The sequence below is a fragment of the Branchiostoma floridae genome, chromosome 15 (assembly GCF_000003815.2).
Source record: "Branchiostoma floridae strain S238N-H82 chromosome 15, Bfl_VNyyK, whole genome shotgun sequence".
Classification (NCBI taxonomy): Eukaryota; Metazoa; Chordata; class Leptocardii; order Amphioxiformes; family Branchiostomatidae; genus Branchiostoma; species Branchiostoma floridae.
The window spans coordinates 10049569-10074970 of record NC_049993.1 but is presented as its reverse complement, the minus strand read 5'-3'; the positions used below and the strand labels follow the sequence as shown (position 1 = coordinate 10074970).

The 25402-nt window shown below is 41.0% G+C and overlaps 3 protein-coding genes across 4 annotated transcripts in view; 1 reads left to right on the top strand and 2 right to left on the bottom strand.

The window, feature by feature from the left end:
* Positions 1-5822, top strand: part of LOC118432308 (kelch-like protein 12) — a 51909-nt gene extending 46087 nt beyond the window's left edge. Inside the window, exons 2-5 of the mRNA XM_035843848.1 lie at positions 2211-2424; positions 2914-3014; positions 3948-4337; positions 5036-5822. Coding sequence (XP_035699741.1) covers positions 2211-2424; positions 2914-3014; positions 3948-4337; positions 5036-5822 — 1492 coding nt within the window. The remainder of the gene's footprint in view (positions 1-2210; positions 2425-2913; positions 3015-3947; positions 4338-5035) is intronic.
* A 1892-nt stretch (positions 5823-7714) lies between these two features.
* LOC118431398 (kelch-like protein 24) lies at positions 7715-12543 on the bottom strand. 2 transcript variants are annotated; one of them, XM_035842596.1, is made up of 2 exons: positions 12456-12543; positions 7715-10363 (listed from the first exon to the last, which is right to left on the bottom strand). In XM_035842596.1, exon 2 carries the CDS (start codon positions 10358-10360, stop codon positions 8561-8563), a length of 1800 nt encoding a protein of 599 aa, XP_035698489.1. In that variant the 5' UTR covers positions 10361-10363; positions 12456-12543; the 3' UTR covers positions 7715-8560. The 2 variants fall into 2 exon arrangements, with proteins under 2 accessions (XP_035698489.1, XP_035698488.1); XM_035842595.1 differs by lacking the exon at positions 12456-12543 and adding an exon at positions 12194-12408.
* A 5194-nt stretch (positions 12544-17737) lies between these two features.
* The window catches only part of LOC118431386 (uncharacterized protein KIAA0754-like), a 9427-nt gene continuing 1762 nt past the window's right edge, over positions 17738-25402 (bottom strand). Inside the window, exons 2-10 of the mRNA XM_035842556.1 lie at positions 23955-24051; positions 23126-23416; positions 22216-22404; positions 20148-21224; positions 19965-19997; positions 19605-19661; positions 19177-19242; positions 18430-18489; positions 17738-17897 (exon numbers count right to left, since the gene is read on the bottom strand). Of these exons, the coding sequence (XP_035698449.1) occupies positions 17773-17897; positions 18430-18489; positions 19177-19242; positions 19605-19661; positions 19965-19997; positions 20148-21224; positions 22216-22404; positions 23126-23416; positions 23955-24051 (1995 nt within the window). The 3' untranslated portion in view covers positions 17738-17772. The remainder of the gene's footprint in view (positions 17898-18429; positions 18490-19176; positions 19243-19604; positions 19662-19964; positions 19998-20147; positions 21225-22215; positions 22405-23125; positions 23417-23954; positions 24052-25402) is intronic.

Below are 25402 nucleotides of genomic sequence, written 5' to 3'. Positions count from 1 at the left end.
TAGGGGGACTTAGCTAAGAACGGGAATATACTCAACAACAAAAAGAGCTATCTGAAAACGGATTGCAGCGTTCAACTCCCCACCAAGAGACCTTTCCAATGATACCATAGTTTGCCTATTTCGGACACTTTTTAAAAAATCCACATTTTGGGTTACTGTAATCGGTGCTTAACTTTAAACGCGAATAACTCGGCAAGAAAAAGAGCTATCTAAAAACGGATTGCAGCGTTCAACTCCCCACCAAGAGACCTTTCAAATGATACCATAGTTTGCCTATTTCGGACACTTTTATAAAATTCCACATTTTGGGTCGCGGTTAGGGGGACTTAGCTAAGAACGGGAATAACTCAACAACAAAAAGTCAAAAAGAGATATCTGAAAACGGATTGCAGCGTTCAACTCCCCACCAAGAGACCTTTCCAATGATACCATAGTTTGCCTATTTCGGACACTTTTTAAAAAATCCACATTTTGGGTTACTGTAATCGGTGATTAACTTTAAACACGAATAACTCGGCAACAAATAGAGCTATCTAAAAACGGATTGCAGCGTTCAACTCCCCACCAAGAGACCTTTCCAATAAAACCATAGTTTGCCTATTTCGGACACTTTTAAAAAATTCACATTTTGGGTCGCGGTTAGGGGGACTTAGCTAAGAACGGGAATAACTCGACAACAAAAAGATTTATCTGAAAACGGATTGCAGCGTTCAACTCCCCACCAAGAGACCTTTCCAATGATACTATAGTTTGCCTATTTCGGACACTTTTTAAAAAATTCACATTTTGGGTTACTGTAATCGGTGATTAACTTTAAACGCCAATAACTCGACAACAAAAAGAGCTATCTAAAAACGGATTGCAGCGTTCAACTCCCCACCAAGAGACCTTTCAAATGATACCATAGTTTGCCTATTTCGGACACTTTTATAAAATTCCACATTTTGGGTCGCGGTTAGGGGGACTTAGCTAAGAACGGGAATAACTCAACAACAAAAAGTCAAAAAGAGATATCTGAAAACGGATTGCAGCGTTCAACTCCCCACCAAGAGACCTTTCCAATGATACCATAGTTTGCCTATTTCGGACACTTTTTAAAAAATCCACATTTTGGGTTACTGTAATCGGTGATTAACTTTAAACACGAATAACTCGGCAACAAATAGAGCTATCTAAAAACGGATTGCAGCGTTCAACTCCCCACCAAGAGACCTTTCCAATAAAACCATAGTTTGCCTATTTCGGACACTTTTAAAAAATTCACATTTTGGGTCGCGGTTAGGGGGACTTAGCTAAGAACGGGAATAACTCGACAACAAAAAGATTTATCTGAAAACGGATTGCAGCGTTCAACTCCCCACCAAGAGACCTTTCCAATGATACTATAGTTTGCCTATTTCGGACACTTTTTAAAAAATTCACATTTGGGGTCACTGTAATCGGTGATTAACTTTAAACGCCAATAACTCGACAACAAAAAGAGCTATCTAAAAACGGATTGCAGCGTTCAACTCCCAAGCGACCTTTCCATGATACCGATACCATAGTTTGCCTATTTCGAACACTTTTAAAAATTCCACATTTTGGGTCGCGGTTAGGGGGACTTAGCTAAGAACGGGGATAACTCGACAACAAAAAGAGCTATCTGAAAACGGATTGCAGCGTTCAACTCCCCACAAAGAGACCTTTCTAATGATACCATAGTTTGCCTATTTCGGACACTTTTTAAAAAATCCACATTTTGGGTTACTGTAATCGGTGCTTAACTTTAAACGCCAATAACTCGACAACAAAAAGAGCTATCTAAAAACGGAATGCAGCGTTCAACTCCCCACCAAGAGACCTTTCCAATGATACCATAGTTTGCCTATTTTAGACACTTTTAAAAAATCCACATTTTGGGTTACTGTAATCGGTGCTTAACTTTAAACGCGAATAACTCGGCAACAAAAAGAGCTATCTGAAAACGGATTGCAGCGTTCAACTCGCCACCAAGAGACCTTTCCAATAATACCATAGTTTGCCTATTTCAGACACTTTTAAAAAATCCACATTTTGGGTTACTGTAATCGGTGCTTAACTTTAAACGCGAATAACTCGGCAACAAAAAGAGCTATCTGAAAACGGATTGCAGCGTTCAACTCCCCACTAAGAGACCTTTCCAATGATACCATAGTTTGCTTATTTCGAATGAAACTCTTTCTCCCCAGTTTCCCCTGCCATCGTGCCGTCCTGGCCTCCTGCAGTCCCTACTTCCGTACCATGTTCACCAGCGGATACGCAGAGGCCAAGCAGGAAAACATCAACATCCAGGGTGTGAGTGAGGTAGCCTTGGCAACCATCCTGGACTACGCCTATACCGGCTGCCTTCAGACAGAACCAGACCAGGTCAAGGCTCTGATGTCTGCAGGCAGACTGCTACAGGTGAGACCAAGAAAAAATGGTGTGTTTCTGGTGACGCTCATGAAAAAAGTTGAGTTGGCAGGTACAAATTCTATTTTGTTAAGTTTTGCTCAAGGAGAAAACTACACTGCAAATACATGTAATGACGATCCATCAGCACCTTTTTGAGTTATTTTCATCAAATGTTTGAAACAAAATTGACCCCTGCAGTTCTAAAACAAGGTGCTAAGGGGTCCAATCTTATAGCACTTACTCTCTGCCCCAAGAGCTATCTACCAGTCAAAAGCCACACCATGTCAAGAACACAAGATATCAAAATCACAAGTTCTGCTACAGTACTAGTACCTTAAAAAGGAGGTAGGGGGCCCATAATAGAACTTCGTACTAAATATCATCATGATCTATCCAAGGCTTTTCAACTACGCTGCTCACAGAATTACACGAAAGAGCAAAGGCTCTGTGTCTATCTGAGATAGACACAGAGCCTTTGCTCTTTCAAAATACATGAAGGACCATCTGGATGTGTCCAACTGTGCAGATGTGTTGATGTATGCTGACATGCTGGGGGATTGTGACTTAGTGAAGGCCAGTGGGAGATACATCGCCTCCAGGTCAGTCCTATATACATAATACATGGCTGTTACAAACAATATGTAATAGATAAGTACATTTTGATTTGTTTATCTGTTTCTAAACAGCACTCACTTAAGCCTTCTTCCCAGGCTATGTTGGCATTTTCACCTTTCTTCATTGATACATTTTTCTCAGTAGTAAATTAAGAAAGAATAGAGTTATAACAAATATTGATGCAATCAGTCACTCACGGCCCGTGACTACAGTGGTCGTAGGGGCTCCACGACATACAGCAGCAGTGATCTTTGCCCATCTTGTTCTGTCCTCTGCCTCCCTGATGAGCTGCTCTGTGCTTAAGCCAGTCCACACCTTTATTGATAGCTTAGGACAAAAGAGTCCTAGATAAAAAATTGGACCATATGGATGATGTCATATAGTTTTATTATCCCATATATTTTTAAGAGAAAGTACAGCACATTGGTACATACCACTGCAGTGAAACCATTTTTCATGTACATGGAAGCAACAAACGTTCATTCACACATCTTGATAATTCTACTAATTGTTTGGAGCTACATGTATCCATCATCCTCGCCGCATATCAGTCAATGTTTACCTAGGCGAGCCGTTATTGTTCTCCACAGTTTCTAATCAGATGCTGTCTGTTGCACCCCCTATGTTTTTAGAAAGTGATTTAAATTCTTTATAAAATTAGTGCGGACATTTTATTCACAATGTGTGCTTTGATATGTTAAAATTTCTCAGGTTCAACCAGGTGGCACTACAGCCCTCCTTTCTCCAGTTGACTCTGCCCCCGCTCCAGTCATTGCTTGACAGTAATGATCTGATGACCACCTCAGAAGAAGACGATGTCGTTGTAGCCGCTCTAAGATGGATCGATTTCAACCAAGATGAGCGCTCGAAACACACCTTCCTGCTCTGTGCAAATCATTCCGCCGTTCTCTTATCAGCTCAGAAAAGCATGCCGAAATCGACAGTAAGTGTCCATCAACAGACATCAAGTTGGTCTACAGCAAAAGCAAAACCCAGCGTCTGGGACAGGTGCGAAGGGAGATGCAGATTTTCCCTCTGGTACCGATAAAAGCTCTAGATGATTTTGTGGACGATGATTCGTCCGCTCCTTGCTTTGACCCGTCCACAGGCGAATTGGACGCAATTCATATTCCTGAGAATCTAGACAGCTACTCTCTGACAGCTACTCCTGATGATCTGTACCTGGCAGGGGGTGTTAGGGGCAGCACAATTGATCAGAAGGTTAGCAGGCAGAAGGCATTCTACCAATACAACCAACTCTTACATACCTGGGAACAAAGGAGTGAGATGATTTCAGCCAGAGTTTGGTACGTCTACCTCTTGAAACGTAACGTGTTCTCTTTTGACTTTTTCAAGATAGGTCACACATTACCATATTTTCTTGATATAAGTACACACGTTTCAAACTGAGTCCATACTAAGAAACATATGATCATTACGTAATTCATACCATCCAATATTAGGAAACATTTATGTCTTATAAGACCCTTACGCAAAAACATATGATCCTTACGATCCACTACAAAGAAACTTACAATCCTTGATAATTTCTTAGACCACGCGAGACTAGTCAGGATTATATATTTCTTCGTTGTGGATGATATGAATTCCGTAAGGTTCAAATGTTTTTGTAACGATTGTATGAGAATATGATTGAAGGAACTATGCTAACATGATTAACATTTGGGTGATTTTTTTGCATACGATCCTAATGAGTTAGTGGTTAAACGATTTTTTCTAGTTAGCTGACTACTTCTATTAAATTGTTCTGCTAGTGACGCTGAAGAAGAGTGATGGATGTCACTCGTAACGTCCGGAAGTAAATATTTTTTTTTGTCCAGTTACACATCTGAGATTGAATTATATTTGAATATTGTTTATCTGGATGTCTAACCTTCATAAACAATTGTATGAATATTTAGGCACCCTTGTGTATCTATGACAAAAGCATTACGTGTATGTGTGGTTTAAATTGGTCTATTTTTTCCTGTCTCTGTGTTCCCAGGTGTGGTCTGGTGTATCTGAAGGGGTACATCTATGCCATTGGTGGTGATTACGCTAAGGGAACAGCGGAGAGATACGACCCTAGCAGTGATGAGTGGACGTCCATCCCACCCCTCCCTGTTCCCATGTGTGGATCCCAGCGCCGTACCGTGACTCTCAATGACATCATCTATGTTATAAGTAAGGACGGTTGTCACAGCTTCAGTACCACAGAGAACAAGTGGAGCAAGATAGCGGACATGCTCGTACCACCAGTGCATCCTCAGGTTGTCTCGTACCAGGGGCGCATTTTCTGTATGGACAGTTATGCACCATCGGCCATTTCTTCTGATCCAACTTGTGTAGAAGTGTGCAACCCTGCTGACGGTGTTTGGAAGCAGTCCGGGAACGGCAAGAAATTTGCCTTCTATGCTTCAACACTGATGAAGCACGACGGAAACCTGTATCTCATCACTGTACACTTTGGACATGACCGTATATTTGGACAACCGAAGCAACACTTGATTGATGTCCACCAGTATCAGGCAGACACAGACTCCTGGCTGTTTCTTAGAGACGAGGCCCTTAAGCGCAGACTGATTCCTGCCTTAGCACACTTCAAATCTGGGAATAGCGTAGACTGCCTGGCAGCAAGGATGATCCAGAGGAGTCCGAGGGATACAAGCATGTACGAGGGCATAGAGATATCCTCTGATGAGGATTCTTTCGGAAGTGGAATCACTGATGACAGTCAGCAAGATCTCTCGGACCAAGACGACAGCGATGAAGAAAATTCTGATAACGACTAACAGAGTTAGAGTGATGATGGAGATATCTGACAGTCCTCAGCATCAGGGACAAGAAAATGCCTCTACAAATTTGTAACTAATGTCTTAATACACTTTGTATATAGATCAAAGGAGAAAATCTAGTAATACTCTCTCTGAAGGTTATGGATGTCTAACCTGCATTTAGATATTGTGATAAAAAGAACAGGCACTTTTAAAATCCAGTCACGGCTGTTTTTTATTCATGTCTCAGGACACTTAAAATCGTTTACAGTTATAAGACGTATTAAAATATATACATATTGGATTGACCGGTAAAATTGACAGATAAGGTAAAAATAACACAGTTCATGAGTTCAGTAGTCGGAATGGTACCGCTCCGTTCTGGCGTTCATAGTGTTCAGTTTGTTGTGTGATCTGGTACATCGTCCACTGGTCTCACCTCGGGTTGGTTAACCAAAAGCATTTGTTATTCATCATAAACTTTGTGTAGTATAATACACAAGATCTGTGATTGCCTTGAATTTTTCTTCATAAATATATATGTAATAAGTATGGTAAATAATCATAGGAGAATTCTTATTAATACTCATTTTATCAATGTAAAACTAGAAAAACATCTTATTACGCCTACCTACAATTTCAGTCAGGGGTTAAGAAGCTAGTCGACTGGTAATGATGACTGTGTTAGACTTTTCTGCTTTGTCCTCAATACTGTTATCTCATGGCGGTGGTGTGTTCTGTACACTGCGGGTACCCCCGCCCTGGGATGACTCTTATTTCAGGGCGGTGGTGTGTTCTGTACACTGCGGGTACCCCCGCCCTGGGATAACTCTTATCTCAGGGTGGTGGTGTGTTCTGTACACTGCGGGTACCCCTGCCCTAGGATAACTCTTATCTCAGGGCGGTGGTGTGTTCTGTACACTGCGGGTACCCTTGCCCTGGGATAACTCTTATCTCAGGGCGGTGGTGTGTTCTGTACACTGCGGGTACCCCCGCCCTGGGATAACTCTTATCTCAGGGCGGTGGTGTGTTCTGTACACTGCGGGTACCCTCGCCCTGGGATAACTCTTATCTCAGGGTGGTGGTGTGTTCTGTACACTGCGGGTACCCCCGCCCTGGGATAACTCTTATCTCAGGGCGGTGGTGTGTTCTGTACACTGCGGGTACCCTCGCCCTGGGATAACTCTTATCTCAGGGCGGTGGTGTGTTCTGTACACTGCGGGTACCCTCGCCCTGGGATAACTCTTATCTCAGGGCGGTGGTGTGTTCTGTACACTGCGGGTACCCTCGCCCTGGGATAACTCTTATCTCAGGGCGGTGGTGTGTTCTGTACCCTTCGGGTACCCCGCCCTGAGATAACCATTAGACTAAGCCTAGGTCGTTGAGAATAATAGATTACTATATTTGTACATTATAGAAGGGAACACCTCTATGTAAGGGGTACTGTAATTACAGTATAGTATGAGGTTCAGATAGAGTTGGGCTGTCAGTTACAGCTTTCTGGATTTTACACAAATTTACCAGACATTTACCATTACTTTTTGGGTAAATATGAGGTAAAGCTTGGTAAATGTAATACACCACATTTACCAGTCATTTACTCGTTCAAGGTAAAAGCGGGAAATTCCACTTTTCATGCAGTGTCCAAGATGGAGAAAGGTCACATTTTAAAACTTAAATTCAACAATGGTTGAGTCTATCCTACTACAGCCATCCCTGCTACCCAAATTCCACCAAAAGAGCCACCGAGGAAGGGTTTTTAGTATATTTTTATTTAATTTCTTCATATTTTCTCTACTATTTACAGTATGGTCCAAAACGTACTTTGGTCACGGACGAAAATGGATGTCATTCATATAATTGAAGGTGTTCCAAGAAAGACAACATACCAACCTTGCCAACAACGTCTCAAATGAGAATTGATATTATTATGATATGATTGGTTGAGGAATGAAATCAAGTTCTGAATAAAAGTAACTATATTTTTTCTCATAATCATCATCATCGGTCGGCTGCAATAATCAATAATCCTCGTTTAATTACCACAACATATCCAGTCTACTTGTACATTCTATCAGAAATGGTCTGATATGTGAGTATTAAGTCTATAAAAAATTCCAAAGACAATTGATTAACAAATGAAAAGGACTATTACTATTACAGCTACAGATTTTTTTTCAACTAACATCCACATCATAGCCAGCGAGTTAACTTCAAATCTACCCAAGGATCTAGCTAGTATATATTTACCACAATAGGCCAACACACCATAATTTACAACCACAACCACACTACATGTATCCTGGTAACCAGCCAGACAGTTAGTTGGCTCCAACTTTTATTATATATACAATTGCTTCTCTGCGAACATAGGAGCGAACTACTACCAGGATGGTACCCAGGCTACACTACATGAGGACCACTAGGCTTTTTTTTCAATTGGCATAGTGATACTTGTGTAACAATGTCTGATCAAATATGAAAAAAAATATTGGTATGATCCTCCAAACTGATAAAAAAACATTCTAATTAACATTTTATATGTAGTGTGCCCTTGGAATGGCAGCTTTTTACCCTACATCTTAAAAATATCTTCACAGTGGAAGGGCAATCTTTCACACCATCCACCCAATTGATCGTTTTGCTTATACTTTGCCATTATACCACTAATATAAAATCCTGGGTAAAACATTGCTAATACGAATATGAAAAGTAATTGAAATCTAGCTCCGAGGAAACAAACGCTATTTACTAGCTTATAGTTTTGGTATTGTTAAACTGATGTGCTCAGAGATTGGAAGTGGGAATTCCTTCAGTAAAATCATGGTATCACTCGGCACATTATAACATTGGACTGCAGCATGGGAAACCTCCTCATAATCATCGTCATCATCAGTTTCACTGAGTGAATACTTTCTGTCACAGCCACCAATGATGTAGATGTCAGAGCCACACACAGTGGCACCACATGCACACCATGGGGCTAGTCGACCAGTCATTCTCACATAGCATTCTTCCAGAGGATCATAGCACAGAACATGTGCTAACTGCCCTCCAACCAAATAGATCTTACAGTTAACTGTACATGCCATCACACTTTGCATTGGATTTGGTAACGGTGCAACAAAAGTCCACACATTTCGGGTAGGGTCGTAACATTGAACAGCATCTGTGATATGACTCTGGTCACATAGAGTACAGTGTCCAGTTCTACCACCGAATACGAAGATTTTTCCACAACAGGTAGTTATGCCCAAATCCCTTACACCCCCTTGTAGTGACAATGGTGCTACCAGATTCCAACTATCAGTCGTTTCACTGTACACCTCAACATCATATACTGGTGCCCAACTGGGTGAAGTAATACCACCAACTACATACACTTGTCCCTGTAAAGCTACTACACTATGCAAATGTCTCTCTTTCCTAACAAGGTTTCCCAGCTGAGTACAAGAATTGAGAGAGGGTTTATACTGCCATACTTTGCATTCAGAAAGTGACTGAGCCACTGTTATAACAACATCATTGTTAACAGCACAAGCTTCATATCCGTTGATTTTCACAACTGATTCGGGCAATGGAGAAATGTCAACACAATCACAGTTGAGGCTTAGTCTGTATATGTCCTTGTTATTCTCTTCCTCTGGTTGCATGACATGTTTGACGCCACCTAGAACAAGAATTTCCTCTTGATGGATGTGACGAGGTCTAGCGTGCATAGACTGATCCTGTATCAGTTCCTTGACTCCAGGAACACTTGACAATGTTCTGTCTTTCTTCAGAATGCCCTTCAGGTAGTCTTGTTCCACGTGTGAGAAACGAACACACTCAAGGAGCGCCTTGACATGTCTTTGTCGCTGTTGAAGATCGTGTCCAGCCCAGCGCATGATCACTTCCAACACTTGTTCCTCTTTCTTAGCATGAAGGCCACTATCTGAGAGGTACGCTTTCAGAATGTCCACAGGTAGCTCAAGGAACTCCTCTGTTGTGCAGACTTCTTCAAAGTATTTTAGAGAACAGAATTTTGCCTTCTCTAGCAATCGTTTACACGACACCTTGTCTGCCAGTACCCAAGTTACCAAACATGTCTCAGAGCTCAACTCGTCTGTCAGAAACTCTTCACACCTGTCCTCAACACCCTTTACCTGCAGCATGTTAGCTGCCTCATACAGTGACTGGACATTATCAGCGGTGACTGTGATTTTGGATGTGTACGCATAGTCCACTAGCAGCTGTAGTGCCACTGCACTGACCCCTCCTATCTCTATCTTGTCCTTCTTACTCTCATTGTGGCCTCCGCGGAACATGGCATGGAAGTACTCAGCAAAGGCTGACAGGACTAGGCGGTGACAGGGGATCTCCTTCCCTTCAGCACACAGAGTCACATCCAACATGTGACCCTCAGACCTGAGCTCATGTAACCGCTGTAGGAAAGTGGCTGGATGCCAGTCAGAGTCGTCACACTCAAGTCCACCGTCCACTCTCTCGTCCGTCTCACCAAGGGTCTCACTGACTTCTGTAGTCAGACTGCCGTCCACAGACTCACTGTCGTCCATTGTCTAACAGACAGAAGGAAAATGGTTAACATTTAGCGATTGTAGTACCGCGGGACATTCAAACAGAAGTTGAATGTTGTGTTTTCTGTTTCAGCCCAGAAAATTTAGGGTAGGTAGGTTATTATTTTTTCCTGTAATTCTTTTTAGGCTGGCCAGAACTCTAGTGCGACATATTACAATATAGTTGAAGAAAGTAAACTAAAACACATGAGGACGCTCGTCTTTCATTTATCCTGCATTAGATAGGACAAGCAGGAAGCAGGCTGAGTAAAAATTCTAACTAAAAGCTGTGTGACTCCAATGTCCACAAAAAAGATCCAGTGTCGGCAGTTTTTTAGGTAGGGAAACAGAAAACACAACATCTTTTTCCTATGTCTAAAAACACCACGATGGACATAAATTCAGGGTTACCCCCATTAGTTTGTGTCTACTAAAGTTTCAGTGCTATGCATACCTTTGCAGTCATCTATATTTTAAGCTAATTAGCATACTAGTATGCAGCAATTTGAGATAAAGACAAGATGGCAGGCTAAATAGCGATGACCTTTCAAAATTTCAACTTCCCAATACACCTCAGAAAACAGCGTAGAAAAGGCAAAAGAAATACCTGGCGCCACCCAGGTCAGCACAGGAAGGTAGCCGCACGTAGAGGCTTTTGTTAATTTGTAAGACAATGTCCACAGCGTGTCGGCAGAGTATCAATAAAGAGCATACCAATTATCGCTTGTGCCTTCATATGGTCACATTGTAATGAGTGATAAAAAGAAAATACATCACGATGATGTATCGATTGTACATCGTAACTTTATTTAAAAAAAAAAACAATTCTTTAGGATTTTGAAATATATGGTTGTATGTATTTTTCAAATAAAATAATGCTTGTCATTCATGAAGAACGTCAAAATAAACAGGAAATTACACAATTATGCCGAAAAATGCAGACACAGCATATTAGAACTTGACCCCGATCATATCGCGAATCAGCACCCTCCCCTCAACAATACTCCGCACTCAGAAAATTGTATGTTACGGGTCGGGCGGGCAAACCACTAGAGCATCACGGTATAGCTTGGTTAGGAAATTTCGCCATTGTTGACCCAACGTACACACTACGCGGAGAAATTGAGCAGAAAATATAGTTTTATTTCTTCAATATAGGTATAATTGACGCATCCAGTAAGAAACCACTAAGGGAAATGTGTGTCTGTGGAATAAATATACAAAGTGTACTCTTGAAAGTACGTAGGACACCGCTTTATTTGTATTTTGGCGGACTGGACGTGCTGCTTGTGCAAAATTATGTAACGTTAACGGGTAAAAGAAGCAAGCTTTAATAAAGAAGTACAGAAAACAGATTCTTATCACAATCCAAGTAGATTCATATATATAATATCTATGCCAACATACTAGTATAACAGCTTTTTGCACTGAAGTTCGGTAGGCATCAGCTGTCTTGTTGTGAAAGCTATCAGACCCCGCTAAACAAACATTTACTCTGCAATGAAAACAAACATGGCCGCCGGGCGGCGACGGTCCGGCCCGTCGTCTCCTGCATTTTCTGACGATTTCTTCATTCCAGGGCCACATGTAGATTATTCTTTGCCAAAATATAGCGACCTGGCATGCCTACTCATCAAAACATACTGTATTTCAGTATATTTTACACTCCTTCATGTGGTTTCCAGTGTTTTTCGTTCCGGTATTAAGGCTGACCCGTTCAGCACCACAAATAATGGCTGTCAGCACGCACTGTGGCTTTTCCCTGTCGCTTTTGCCTTTAAACGTACGATTGTCCTCAATTTTGGGACCACACGATGTCAAAATGTAACTCACCACTCGTAGGACACCTATGCGCATGTAAAGCCCACCACGGCTTTAAATATCCCTCCCGGATTGGAGACGTGTGCAAATTTTGCACACGGCAAGCTGACCTTCTGCTTCCAACATGGCGGAATAGCTCACACTGAACCTATTGTGACATTCGTTACACGATTCTTATCGAGCAAACATCCCCTCAATAAGAAAATATGGATAAAGATAACCACATCTAAAGACATTGTGTATCTTAACTATTGTAAAATGTATGCTTATTTACCTTGTTGTCGTGAAGATGCCGATGGATTGAGGGCGCGAACAAAGTGCTATGCTTACAGGCTACGACGAGATATGCAAATAGCCCCGCCTTGTTTCGCAATCGTCAAATGACGTCAACTTAGTCATGTGACTGACGGTGTCCCGGGATATGGAGGAAGGCGCCAGCATTGCAATTTTCGCCAATAATACATGCAATCCAATGGGACAGTTGAGGAAAGAAATATGCAATTATCTCAAGAATCAAAAGTTCCAGCCATACAGACTTAGGCTACTGGCTCGTTCTCATTGAAATGTCGAAAACGTGTCGCCTGACTTTACGACTTGATATTGAGCAAATTATAGACAGCATAACTGGTCCCTTTGTTAAAGATGCACCACAACATTCATATTTGTTCATGGCTTTGAAGGTTGTTATAGCCTCGGGTGGGATTTCAACCCCTAAAAAATGGCTGTCGCCTGAGAAGGTCCGCTTTTTTCTCGAAGGTCTGTTTTTTTCAATGCACAATACTTTTAAAGGGCGGACTAATTTGTATTTCCAACGGGTCTAGAATCCTAGAAAAATTGCTCCGAGACATTGTCATAGTCAAGATGAACCCTGCAGTTTCCAGTTAGTTCTTCCTGAGTCCGGGGCGTGCTACTGTTTTGTAAAAGACCCGGCCCGTGCGAGGCGGGACGCGGCACGCGTTAGAAAGACAACTTTCACGCCATCACCCTCGTTGAACTCCAGCTCCAGCCCGCACGGTCCAGCTCTTGCCCGCACGGTCCAGCTCTTGCCCGCACGGTCCAGCTCCAGCCCGCACTGATTCCAGCTCCGAGCTGGGACGTGCGGGCCAGTTAAAAGTTCGGAGAAGTGATGACGTGCAATTTCATAACTGATGTACCCAATCTTTCGTTTTCGTCGAATAAAGTTGTGTGAAAATCTCTCAAAAAACGCAGGAAATGCCATTTCAGAGAGTTAAATTTTCAAAATTTTCCGGGGGAGCATGCCCCCGGACCCCCTAGGAAACTCGCGCCTTCGGCGCTCGCCTCGCGCCTTTGGCGCTCGTTGATCCGCCAAAGAGTCAAACGAACCCCCCAGGCAAAATCCTGGCTACGGGCATGAAAAATGATTGTTCGGCAGATGAAACCAGCTACCCAGGCCCTCTGTCCGATCACGTCAGATCGCTCCTGTCACTGATCTTGGAGGCTGTGTGAGGTGGTTTATGCCTGTCGCCAGATTCTGTAACAAACGTTACCACCACGAGTACGATGGTTGCCACGGTTATATTATCCATGTATGTATAAGACTAGAAATTACCGTTTTTGTGACGCATTACAGTTTTCCTGGTTTTCTAAAGGAACTAAAAAAGGGTCATTGACTGCCATTTGTATCCCACCTCGCTTGCAAAATGTTGTACAGAAATGACTGTAACAAACGTTACCATTGTTCGATGCTTTCTAAGCATTCTGTCTGACCCGGTGCAAAATTGCTGCCCACTTTTTAAGTGTCCCTAGGGACGTCGACTTATGCCTAAATGATGTAGCCAATAATGCTAATCCCTTTGAAGATAAAGGGTTAAGTTTACTGTTGTAACAAACGTTACCGGTAACGTTTGTTACCTGCCCTGTAATGCATTACCAATGGGACCGAAAATAATAAGTTGCCATTTTTTGGCTATGGTTGAAAGAGGAATTTTCCTAAACAACCAGGTAGTTTTCACTGAAAATAAAGCCGATTTATTTTTCGACCAAAAAAATGCCATTTTCGACATTTCAATGAGAACGAGTGTACTATGTCCAGTCTCAGCAAATTCATTTGCAAGAATCTCTATACGGCTTATAACGTTAAAGTAAGTCTTTTGATACACCCCCCAAATTAGAGCCCTTGGTTGGATTGACCTGTTTGACTCAAAACAGCTTCTACTTCCAGTTCTAGTTCGTAATCCGCAAACTTCCTAGCAGGAATATCACGCTGGCGATGATTCCACTATTTGCGGTGGTGCGGAAACCCCCTCGATGGAGAACTAAATAAACAGTAGCTTTAATCGCGCTTTAATATTACGCCGGGCGTCCTACATTGCCCATACCACTGATAAAAGCTCCTTGCCCATACTATTATTTTTTCTGACAAAATACAACACTATCCAGAAACACCAGCCAGGTCTAAACAGTGACACATATAACTCTACGTCGATGTAGGTTAGACATCCAGGTAATAAGATACGCCAAAAATAGTTACTCACTGCGGCAACTGGATATGGTTTTGAAACGGTCAGACGTTTCGGATAGAATCCACTATCCTTCGTCAGTGACACTGAAGAGATCTAGAAGAAACAGGTCTTTTATACTCTAACTGTGTCTTAGCCTTGCTATCCTTTGAAATCCGGATTGTCTTCAGCTTGACTTTGGCTTAGCTTTGTTTTCTTTGTAAGCCAAATTGTCTTCAGTCTGAATTGTCTTACAACCTTTCCTATTGGACATCGGAAATTGTCTTCATTCATAGTTAGAGTATAAAAGACCTGTTTCTTCCAGATCTCTTCAGTGTCACTGACGAAGGATAGTGAATTCTATCCGAAACGTCTGACCGTTTCAAAACCATATCCAGTTGCTAATGAGTAACTATTTTTGGCGTAACATATAACTCTAGATTTGGAAAGACATTGTACTTCAGATTGTACAATGTACGTCTATTTTTGGTCTCAATATTGTATGAGACAATAATGTATGTAACGTTATATTGTATGAAGCTTCTTTAACAAAATTGTACATGAATCCAGGACGCTTTCTTGTGCTATATTACATAAAGTAACTGGACTTAGTAAATGGTTAAATTATTTGTTACTTACAATGTAACATTATACAATGCAACAAAACATTTTCAAATTAAACTAACTGCTTAGAGAAGAATATGATTACCTGGATGTCTAACCTATATCAATCTACATAAAGATATTGCAATAAAAAGATACAAGCACTTTAAAAGTCCGGTCATTGTTTTTTTCAGGTCTCAGAAAGAATATAAACAAACAGAACCGATAAAAAAGGTACAAATTTTACCACATACAAATTCCTAAGGTGGTTAATATGATCTTCAAGCACAGACTACTGTGTCCACCTGTGATAGGGACCATGCTAGTACATGTTTCACTCCATAGAGCCCTAACATTGCCTGTTCTAAGTTCCACATAATCAAATCGACATTGCCTAAAATGGACAAAAAAGATAGAAAAACTAGATAAATACAACAGTTACTTTAAGTGAATCTTCATACTAGATTTTATGTCATGATGAACATGACCCACACAACTCTAATCACAGTTCACACTGGTTTTACTTGCCACAATAACTTAAACTGATTTTTAGAAGAATGTCAACTAGAAGGTAATACCTCAATCACTTAAAAATTTGGTAATTTGACTACTTTGTGCCCCAAAACTGGAGTGGTCTTAGTGATCACCCCTCGAAAATAAAGCATTTTACAATCTCAAGTATATATATATATATACATACAACATAACAACATACACGTAGGACATAGCTCTTAGTATATAAATATACAGCTACCTCCAGAGGTTTTTGAAGTAACATATAGCGGAATGTTAAAGATAAAGTTGTAAATGCAGAAACCTTCGCGGTGGTTTAATGTTCACTGTTTTTGTGGCGGCCACAAATTTAAAACCTGGCTTAAGTGACCAAGAACAGTTTTCCATGGCAGTATAAGAGACTACAGTGCATGGTGCTACCATGAAGTTAAAACCACCGTGAAAAGTCCATTTTCCTGCAACGTATACCACAAAATTAAATCTCCGTGAATTTAAATGCCTTTACAGTAACATTATGTACTATCATGGAAGCTCATCTGTGTTGGTAGTGATCATATTACACTATGATCATATTACACTATCATAATACTAATGACCGATCACTTCGGAACGTAATCTCGCGAGAGTTCAGACACCTGATCTTGCCAGGAAGATTATAACGACCCCTCCCTATCTCTGTAAGTGAAGGCTGGAGTGCCCTGATGTACATGGCCTCCTTTATAGCACTAACAATTATTAAAAGTATCATGTTACAATTTAAGACTTTTCATCCGTGCACAAAAGAAAATAAAGCGCTTACCAACAAGCTTTCGATCAGTCCTCTGATCCTTGTCAAGTTGAAATGACCCAACACCTAAGTCACATATCCGTAACGGAAGTGTGACGTCAGCAAAGGATCAAAGGTGCTTGGCAGTTGGTATCAGCCCCCGTCTCGGTTGAGGGAAGGTTGGTGGGCTCTGATGTAAATGGCCGAAAGCTTGTTGGTAAGCGCTATATTTTGTGCACCGATATAAAGTCTTAACATTGTAACAGAATGTTGACTACCATCACAGATGAACTTACATTGGAGTATTTTTGAAATAGTCATGTTCAGTGTCCAGGTTCCTAATTACCTCAGATATCTCTGGAGTTATGTTGTTCCAATAAGTTAAATTGATCATCCTTGGCACACATGGGGTGGCAGCAAGCGTACCAATTAAGGAATCTTCAATTCACTTTTTTTTAATGATCATCCAACCCTCTAGTATGGTTGTACATTCTAAAACTACCTCTACATGCAAAATGTAAAACTATACAGCTCTCTGTACATCTAAAATCTAAAGATTGAAGCCTCTACATAGAAAATCTGCCATATGTGACTTGTTATTTATGAAATATCACCTGAATGTTGGTTGACGTTAAAGTGATGAGGTAAAACTTTGTTCCTTTACTCAAAATGTGCACTGAATCTGGCTTTAAAGAAAGACTGCAGTCGCACAGTCAAAATCTCATACACCAACTTTTCTTTATGTCAGCCCTAGTCCTCAGCTGGCATGAGTGTTATCTAAAGGTACGCTGTTGTACAGCACTAAGGCGTTAGGGATTAACTACAACCCAGCAAGGCTGAATCACAAGGGTTTGGAGGCTGCCATTCAGCACCAAGCTGACGTCAATACAACTGCCACACGCTGTCATGATTTTTAAACGGTAACCACTCACACTGGTAAGGATCCCTAATCTCCAAGCAGATCCTACATTAGCATAAGATCTTTAACGTGCTCGAGGTGTGGCTCTCTTCAAACACAAGATCTCCATTTAACATCCTATCTGAGGGGCATCCCTAACCAAAGCTACTACTGGTGATAGTGGATTGAGAAAGTCATGTTAAGTGGCTTTCTTAAGGGCACAAAATCAGTGACACAACAGGATTCAAACCCAGGATCTCTTGTGTTCTGGGCAAAACATGTTCTTGCCATTACGTCATGCAACCACTTTTTTTTGTGCAGGAACAAAGTTTCAGTTCTATGGTCTATATTACTATCTGTGAGTTACAGCAGCTGCAGGGATGTTCTCATTGCTTGACCCGTAGGGACCCTGACGTGCCTGCAGTGGCCCAGCGGCACCTTCCAGTTCTGTATCCTGTACAGGTTCTCTGGCCTCCTCTGTAAAACAGCAAAGCAGAGAGTTTGGAATGTGTCAAATTTAAGCTCTTGAAATGTTTATATTGTGCAGTAGGCCTGTATAGTGTTGCAGAGTATTGGATAGCTGTCTTTGTATTAAGATAAAATTTATGGTACACATGTATTACCAAGTAGAAATGTTTAATGTGGCGTTAAAATGTTGGCAATGAAAAAGTCATAGCAAAACTTTCTTCTTCTCGCCTACCCTTAAGCTCGTTTTAACTGTGAACTTAAAACCACCTGGACTACTTCTTTTCTCTGTACTTCTAAGAATACAAAGTAACATTTCCCTTCAAACATATGTCAGATGTTGGTATAAAAGAAAGACCTTGTAAGTTCAAGTTTGGTCTTCTACTCACTTCTGTTGAAAAATCACTTGTTAAGCTTACTGGATTTAGATACATTAATTACATACATGTGCACAATACTCAAGGGGAGTTATAAGCCCAAGGAGTATGATTGTCATTACTAAATAGTATGGTATGAAGTAAGAAGTGAATAATTTAGTGCTTACTTTCCAAGGCATCATCTGCATTGTTTGGTGGGTCTTTGGAATCCTGGACGGCATCAACATCTGTAGAGAAATAAATGATATTCTCGGTCATAATTTGAGAATAAGACTTGTACATGTAGTTAGATTTAAACTTTTGTTGGGGAGCTAACCACGTATAGAATCAGATGATAATGACTTCTATTCATGGAAACATTGTAGATTAAGTTGATGGGAGAATTTATATGTGATTAAAGCCCCAAACCAAGTCTAACAAGAAAATTGCAAATTTCAAAAATAAAAATGTAGTGTCTTTACTCTTAGCTCTTCATGCATTTATATTATATCTTCCTGGCTGTTGTAACATTTGATACAGGTGTTCCAAACCGCATGATATTTTGGGTTGATACAATTCACACACCCAGGCTACTACTTTCATAACATAGGTTTCCATTCAATCACTCAAACAAACTTTTCCACTTATGAGAATTCCAATATTGTACTTGGACATAATGGAATTGTTTCAACAAACCAAATTTTCTCAGCATCTGGTGGATTTCATACTGAAATGTGTATTTTCTCAAGTTGGTGTAACAGTAATGAAATACAACACTCAGTCTGACAGTATTCACCCTCAGTCCCATCCCTCCCATGGGTTTGATTTCCCTCCGGCTGCTGGGCAATCCAACCCGTGGTCAGGGACTACACTGTGTTGCATTCTATACTTCAGCTCGATTTCCACAATATAGAATCATTAATTCTATAGCTAACCTCTTGATGAGGACCTCGACCTGTTGTTGTGTACAGGCAGTTCCTCAACAGCATCGTGAGCATCCTCTATAGAACAAACAACAACAACAACAAAATGTTGTTTAAGGAAAATAAGGAACCACTCCTTACAGTACGTGAAGCATGCATGCATCAAGGGGTTAAGGGTTGATCTGCTACGACATATTTTGCTATATTTGCTATTTGTTCAACTTTCCTGACTTTAGATTTCATTATTGAAGCCATCTTTTACTTCACATGCTTGCATCAGTTTTGCGTTTCCAGACAATGTTATGAATGGTTGTTGATGTTATATAATATACTAGTACACATACAGACCAGAAAAAATATACTAGTAGTGACATGGAACAAAAAGTTGTATAATTTTGTTTTTCAGTGCACAGAAATGTGTAAAGTGAACTTGTCCTTACTTTGATTCAAATCCTTTGTGTTGCCCTCTGGGTCATGGGTGTCTGGCACAGGGCATCCTGGTAAGAATGGTGAACAATAGAAATAGTCAACAATTTAAGAATCTAGGTCTCTCTTCTTTTGGTGTAAAACATTGCAACATGTGAGCAAAGTAGATTCTAAGTTAACTTTGGTAAATTTACCAATCACCCAAGTTACAGAGTGTATTTCTAATGACAATAAAAATAGTGGCATTAGTTGAGTACAAGTTTTACAAGCAATTTTCTACTATAATGGTGTAGTATTTATTAGATATTGAACAAAATTATTTTGTAAGATATGGAAAAACTAAAGAGAGTTCCTATAGCTGAGATCATAGTTACCTTGAATGGTAGCCTTTGGGTCAGTCCAGGAATCTGGAGTAACAACATGTATCAAAATGTATCAATATGATATGTAATTATTTGAAAATATATAGTGGAAATATAAAAATCAACAAATAGATCTGCATGACAACAATAAGTAGGATATCATATTACATGTAGCTGTAAGCAAATGTCATGTACCTGGATTTGCACTGTCATTGTTGGACCCATCAGCTCCCTGCTGCATGTTTTGGCTCCTAGTTGGACCAGCACTGGGGACAGCACTGTAGACAGCACTACTTGGCTGACAAGCTGTGATGGTCGTGGATGGCTGTCCTGAGCCAGCTGCACTACTTGGCTGCTGAATGCTGACAAGCTGTCTGGGAACTGCTGAGCACTGTGGCTGGTCAGTTGAAGCTGACCTGGCTGGCCAGCTGTTAGCATTGCTTTCAGGCTGTTCACATTGCATAGCACTGCTTGGCTGCTGGCCAATGACAGCACTGCTCGGTTGACCAATGATAGCACTGCTATTCTGAGCAGCAGGGTTGCAGTTGTCCTTTTGCTGTTCCGATCTAATACCATCAAATACAGCAGCATAAGCAGCTCCATTTGCAGAAGGTGGGGGGACAGCAACACAGGAAGGAGGATAGGGAACAGCACCATGGATGGCACCATTGACAGATGAAGATGGGATAGCAACACCATTTTGAGAGGCCAGTGGGACAGCAGCACCAGAGACAACACCATTTGCAGAAGAAGGGCGAACAGCTGTACTAGGGACAGCACCATTTGCAGAACAAGAGGAGATAGCAGCATTTGAAAAGGGGGGAATAGCAGCACCAGGGACAGCACCATTTGCAGAAGAAGGGGGATGAGCAGCACCAGGGACAGCACCATTTGCAGAAGAAGGGGGATGAGCAGCACCAGGGACAGCACCATTTGCAGAAGGGTGAACAGCAGCAACAAGGACAGCACCATTTGCAGAAGGGGGAACAGCAGCACCAGGGACAGCAGCATTAGCAGGTATAGTAGCAGGGACAGCAGAATTGAAAGGGCCCTGTGAGACAGCAGTATAAACAACTCCATTTCTAGTGTTGTAGGTGACGTTGACCTGAGCAGCACAATTTGCAGTGTTGTTTGGGACAGCCCCGTTTCTTCTCCTCTTCCATATAATCAAAAGAATAATACCGACAAGCAGACAAGTTGCTGCTAATGCAATGAGAAATATCTTCCACCATTCTAACCCGGCGTCTTGGATTTGTGATGAGGGCAGAGGGTCTGAAAGGACAGGAATAATATGAGGTAAGCTGAATGTAAAACATAATCACTACTTAGGAAGGCAACATTTGTGCTAAAGTGCAGAATATTTTCACTGTAGCCTTTTGTCCAGCTACTCGCACATAATACTATACCAATTAAAGCTTGCCCTGTACTATAGTATTCCGTGCAAGTAATTATTAAGTTCCCTCATGACATAAAATACACAAAAAGTCATGTACAGTACAATGACCAAAGAAGACAGCTTAAAATGTAATAGTTGTTACCTTAATAAAGGAGAGTCATATGACAATCCCCAAATGTGAAACTGTCAATATATACTGATAACTGGTCCATGATATCATTGATACTGATAGATTCCTTTCCCCTCATAGATTATGTCATAAGCATGTATTGACACCACAACTTTTAACCCCTGCTTCACTTATTAGGTCAGTTAGTCTTCACTATTTAAGTGAACAGTTTAGCTGGTCTCATGATTTTCCTAACTTAGGGAGAAGAGATGATCTAATGTGTGGCATTTAGGTCACACCTTGAAGTGACCTTTGAGTCTTGTCATGGTAACCCCCACCCCCAAAAAATACCAGTGTCCTGTTTTTCACTCACACACATTGACAATTTTTTAACTATGTTAAATTGAATTATTTTCTAACATTAGTTTGGCTGAAATCTAAAATTGAAAAAAAAGGAATCCCTATGCAGAATTTTGTCAGGACCATAACTGGAATCATAACCTGGGCTGTCTCAAGCTTAACATTTATTTCCATCCTACTCATTGTTTGCAAACCCAATTGTTGTTGATTTTCGTGGTCTGAATATGTCCTGATGAAAGGATATTTTCAACAGTTTTATGTCATTTTGGGGACGACTGGGTTAAAATTTTTGTCTGTCCCAACAAGCAAAATTCCGTCCTGGGACAGAAGGACGGGTCCTGGAGACAGTGCTAATCACAACATATATTTTTTGCTAGGCCTAAGCTACAGATACACACCTGGTGAGGGTGGTGCACTACTACCGTCGGTACTACAGACAGCATCACTGGTTGTGCTGCAGGGTTGTAATGTCTCCAACCCTTCCTCCTCACACCTCCTGCACTCAGCACACACCTGGACATGAGATGTCTCGTTGGAGTAGAAGCCATCCTGGCAGGTGATGCAGACGGTATCACTCTTGTAGGTGGCTGTGAGGACACAGTTGTACGCAGTTGTACACAGTGATGAACCATTGATATTGTCTGTTGGACAGGTTACAAATTATAGTTTCATTTCATCTATCATCTATCCCTTAGTCTAATCATTCAACCGTAAGGTCTCGTAACTAGTTTTCCCCATCCTTCTTGGGTTTTCTGTTTCACTTAAAAGTGTTTCACTTAGTGTTATGCCTGTCCATTTTCTGACAACATCCTCCCATCTTGTCCATTGTCTACCCCTCTCTCTCCAAGTCGTCTTCCCTGGATAGTTCCCTTCATGATAGTTTTGGCTATACTTTAAAGATTAAACATATATAACATCCCTAATGTCTAGTGTCAGTGTAAAATGATGTAGCATGATATTTACCCTTTGAATCTGCATAAAAAATTTTTAAAAAATGTACTACATCATGACCTACATGATGTAGATCATTGTTGTGTTTCTTCATTCAGTGCCTTATGAATGAATGATTCAATCAAAGGGGTGAGAGTATTTTGCCCAAATTATATGGCTGCTAAAATTTACACAAATTGTACATTTTATCAAAAGTGTCTTGAGCTGTCATGATCAAGATACAAACTTAAAGCAAAATTTCAGGACAAAAAAGGTTTAGTGCCATGCAGTAGTGCAGTAACAGAACAAGAGTTCAAAGACCTCATACCTAATTTTGATCCATTTACTCTTTCAAAGTTATTAGAAGACTAAGCCTACCTTGATGTGCCACTCCTTCCCCTGGGCCACACGAGTTTGTCATCTTACATCCTGGATCTTCCAGGCTCCAGTACTTGTCCTGCGGACAGTGGCAGATGTTGTCCTGGGTCGGAGAGCAGGGTTCCCGCGGGGGGCCAAACCTCCCGTCATCCACAAGGAAGTCCCCACAGTCACTGCAGGGGTGGCAGCGGATGTTACTGCTGGGGCACGGCTGGTACTTCCGGGGTGGACAGGCGACACACGAGCTCTGGCTGCTGGTGGTACTAGTACAGTGGTGTTCCACATACTGACCTGTGAAGACACAAGTGTACACAGATCAGACTCAGATACCTGAAACTTTCAAACGGCTACAATTCACATGGACTGACTGTTTGGTATCTGCAATGTACAAGACATTTAACTTACAGTAAATTCATTTCTAGTTGATGCTGTGTGTGCAGTGCATTGTAATGCTATCAAAAACTTACAACATATCTGAAAATAACACCATCAACATGATAGTAGTTTTCTGTGTCTATAATGAAGTTTCTGAACCCCTTATAGGGTCTGCACCCATACTTTAGTAGAAATATCTGTACCCCTTAAAAAGTCCACACCCCTGTAGTCTCCATACCAACATAGGTGTCTGTACCCTCTATAACTTAGTGCAAGATTCAGTACAATTCCATAGTATATACTTTGAAGAGTATTGCTTAGAACTGCTAACTAGATCTTGTAATATGGCATTTTACTTTCAAATTGTAAATACATGTACATGCATTGTAAATTCATGAAAATTTCCAAGCAAGACATTTTTTGTCAGTGTAAGTGAAACATAATGTTAGATTACCTGGTGCGCAGAGCTTACACTGTAATCTAGATATGAAAGGGTGAGGATAGGTGGGTTCTGTTGGGCAGAAGTCTGGGGGGTTGGAAGCACCTGCAGTCTGGAGCAACAGAACATATTTACTGTTAGAGAACTATGAAGTATGATAAAGAACAAATTAAAATCACAACTATCCTCATACAAAGATCCTTTTGCAGTTAGACTGGACAATAGCTGACAATCAGGCCAATTGTTGATTCTATATTATAATTTATATGGATGACAACTGTATATTTCTCATCAATTTTCATGCATTTTTACTTTTTTTATCATGATAAGCACACTCAGTAGCTTCAATTTTGCCAGGAGAGAGGGTGAAGATGAAGCATGATATACCCAGAACATCCTCAGTTCATTAAAAAAGCGTTTCTGGCCATAAGTGTAAATGAAATCTTAAAAAGTAGTTGCAAATGAGTAAATATATGCTGCACATTTCAAAATCATATCAGAAAATGGGTTACAGTCTATGGGTGTGGTAGGGTATAAGCGTCAATATTCCAAGACAATGTGAAAAAATAAAATTAAGTAATAATGTATATATTGTTCTGTTTGCCATGCTCTGTGTTTAAGCATTCGTGCTTCCTGCTCAAATAACAAAGGCAAATATTTTTGTCAATCCTTTTTTTTTACTCACACAATTGCATCAGTTTTTGGGTTCCGAGAGGATGTCCTCCATATGATCTAATCAACATGGCCGAATGGGAGGACTCTGGACACCAGTTATGATTATAATGATTATGCTAGGTAGTCAGAAAAGCAGGGCGGGGCCAACAACACTAGTGACTGGAGCCACGAAATCCCTTCCGTTATTTTTTTTTTTTCACGTACAGTCAAACCTGTATTAGCGGCCACCTTTGCATAACGGCCACCTGCCCATAGTGGCCACTTTTTGTCGGTCCCTTGGATTCGTAATGATTAAGAAATAGGCTTTGCGGCCACCTGCCCAACGCGGCCACGGCCACACGATTTCCGGTCCCGCAGGTACAAAAACACTGCCGATTACGGCCACGCGGACCGCTAATCTATGTTTCGGCACGCGTTCGGCCATATACAGCGGCCGTATCGTCACCCTACGCCGGATTTAAAACCTCTTTGATTTATTTTCAAAACAAAACTTCGTAAACTGGCGCTACCCATACCCGCTGACAAACGAGGTCATACAAGGTCAATAGACGACACCAATATTAGGGAGGTAAATTGTGTTAAAGTTACGTTCTAATACACTATCGCCTAGGTTAATTTACATCACAAAAACTTTCTAAATAAATTGTTACAAAGACAAAATGATGTGAACTTCAGACTATGGTGGATTTTATTCTTACATTTATTAAGAGATAAGTCTAAAATGACGAGACTTTTCTTGTGAGTACCACATTAGCATAATGGGCAAATCTGACGTGGAAAGCGAGCGG

Bases quoted from the DNA above. Each gene is read 5' to 3' on its own strand.
- LOC118431398 (XM_035842595.1), bottom strand. From the start codon at position 12,217: ATGCGCATAGGTGTCCTACGAGTG. The intron at 10,364-12,193 runs GTGAGTTACATT...TCTGTCTGTTAG, and splicing joins GCATAGGTGTCCTACGAGTG to ACAATGGACGACAGTGAGTC.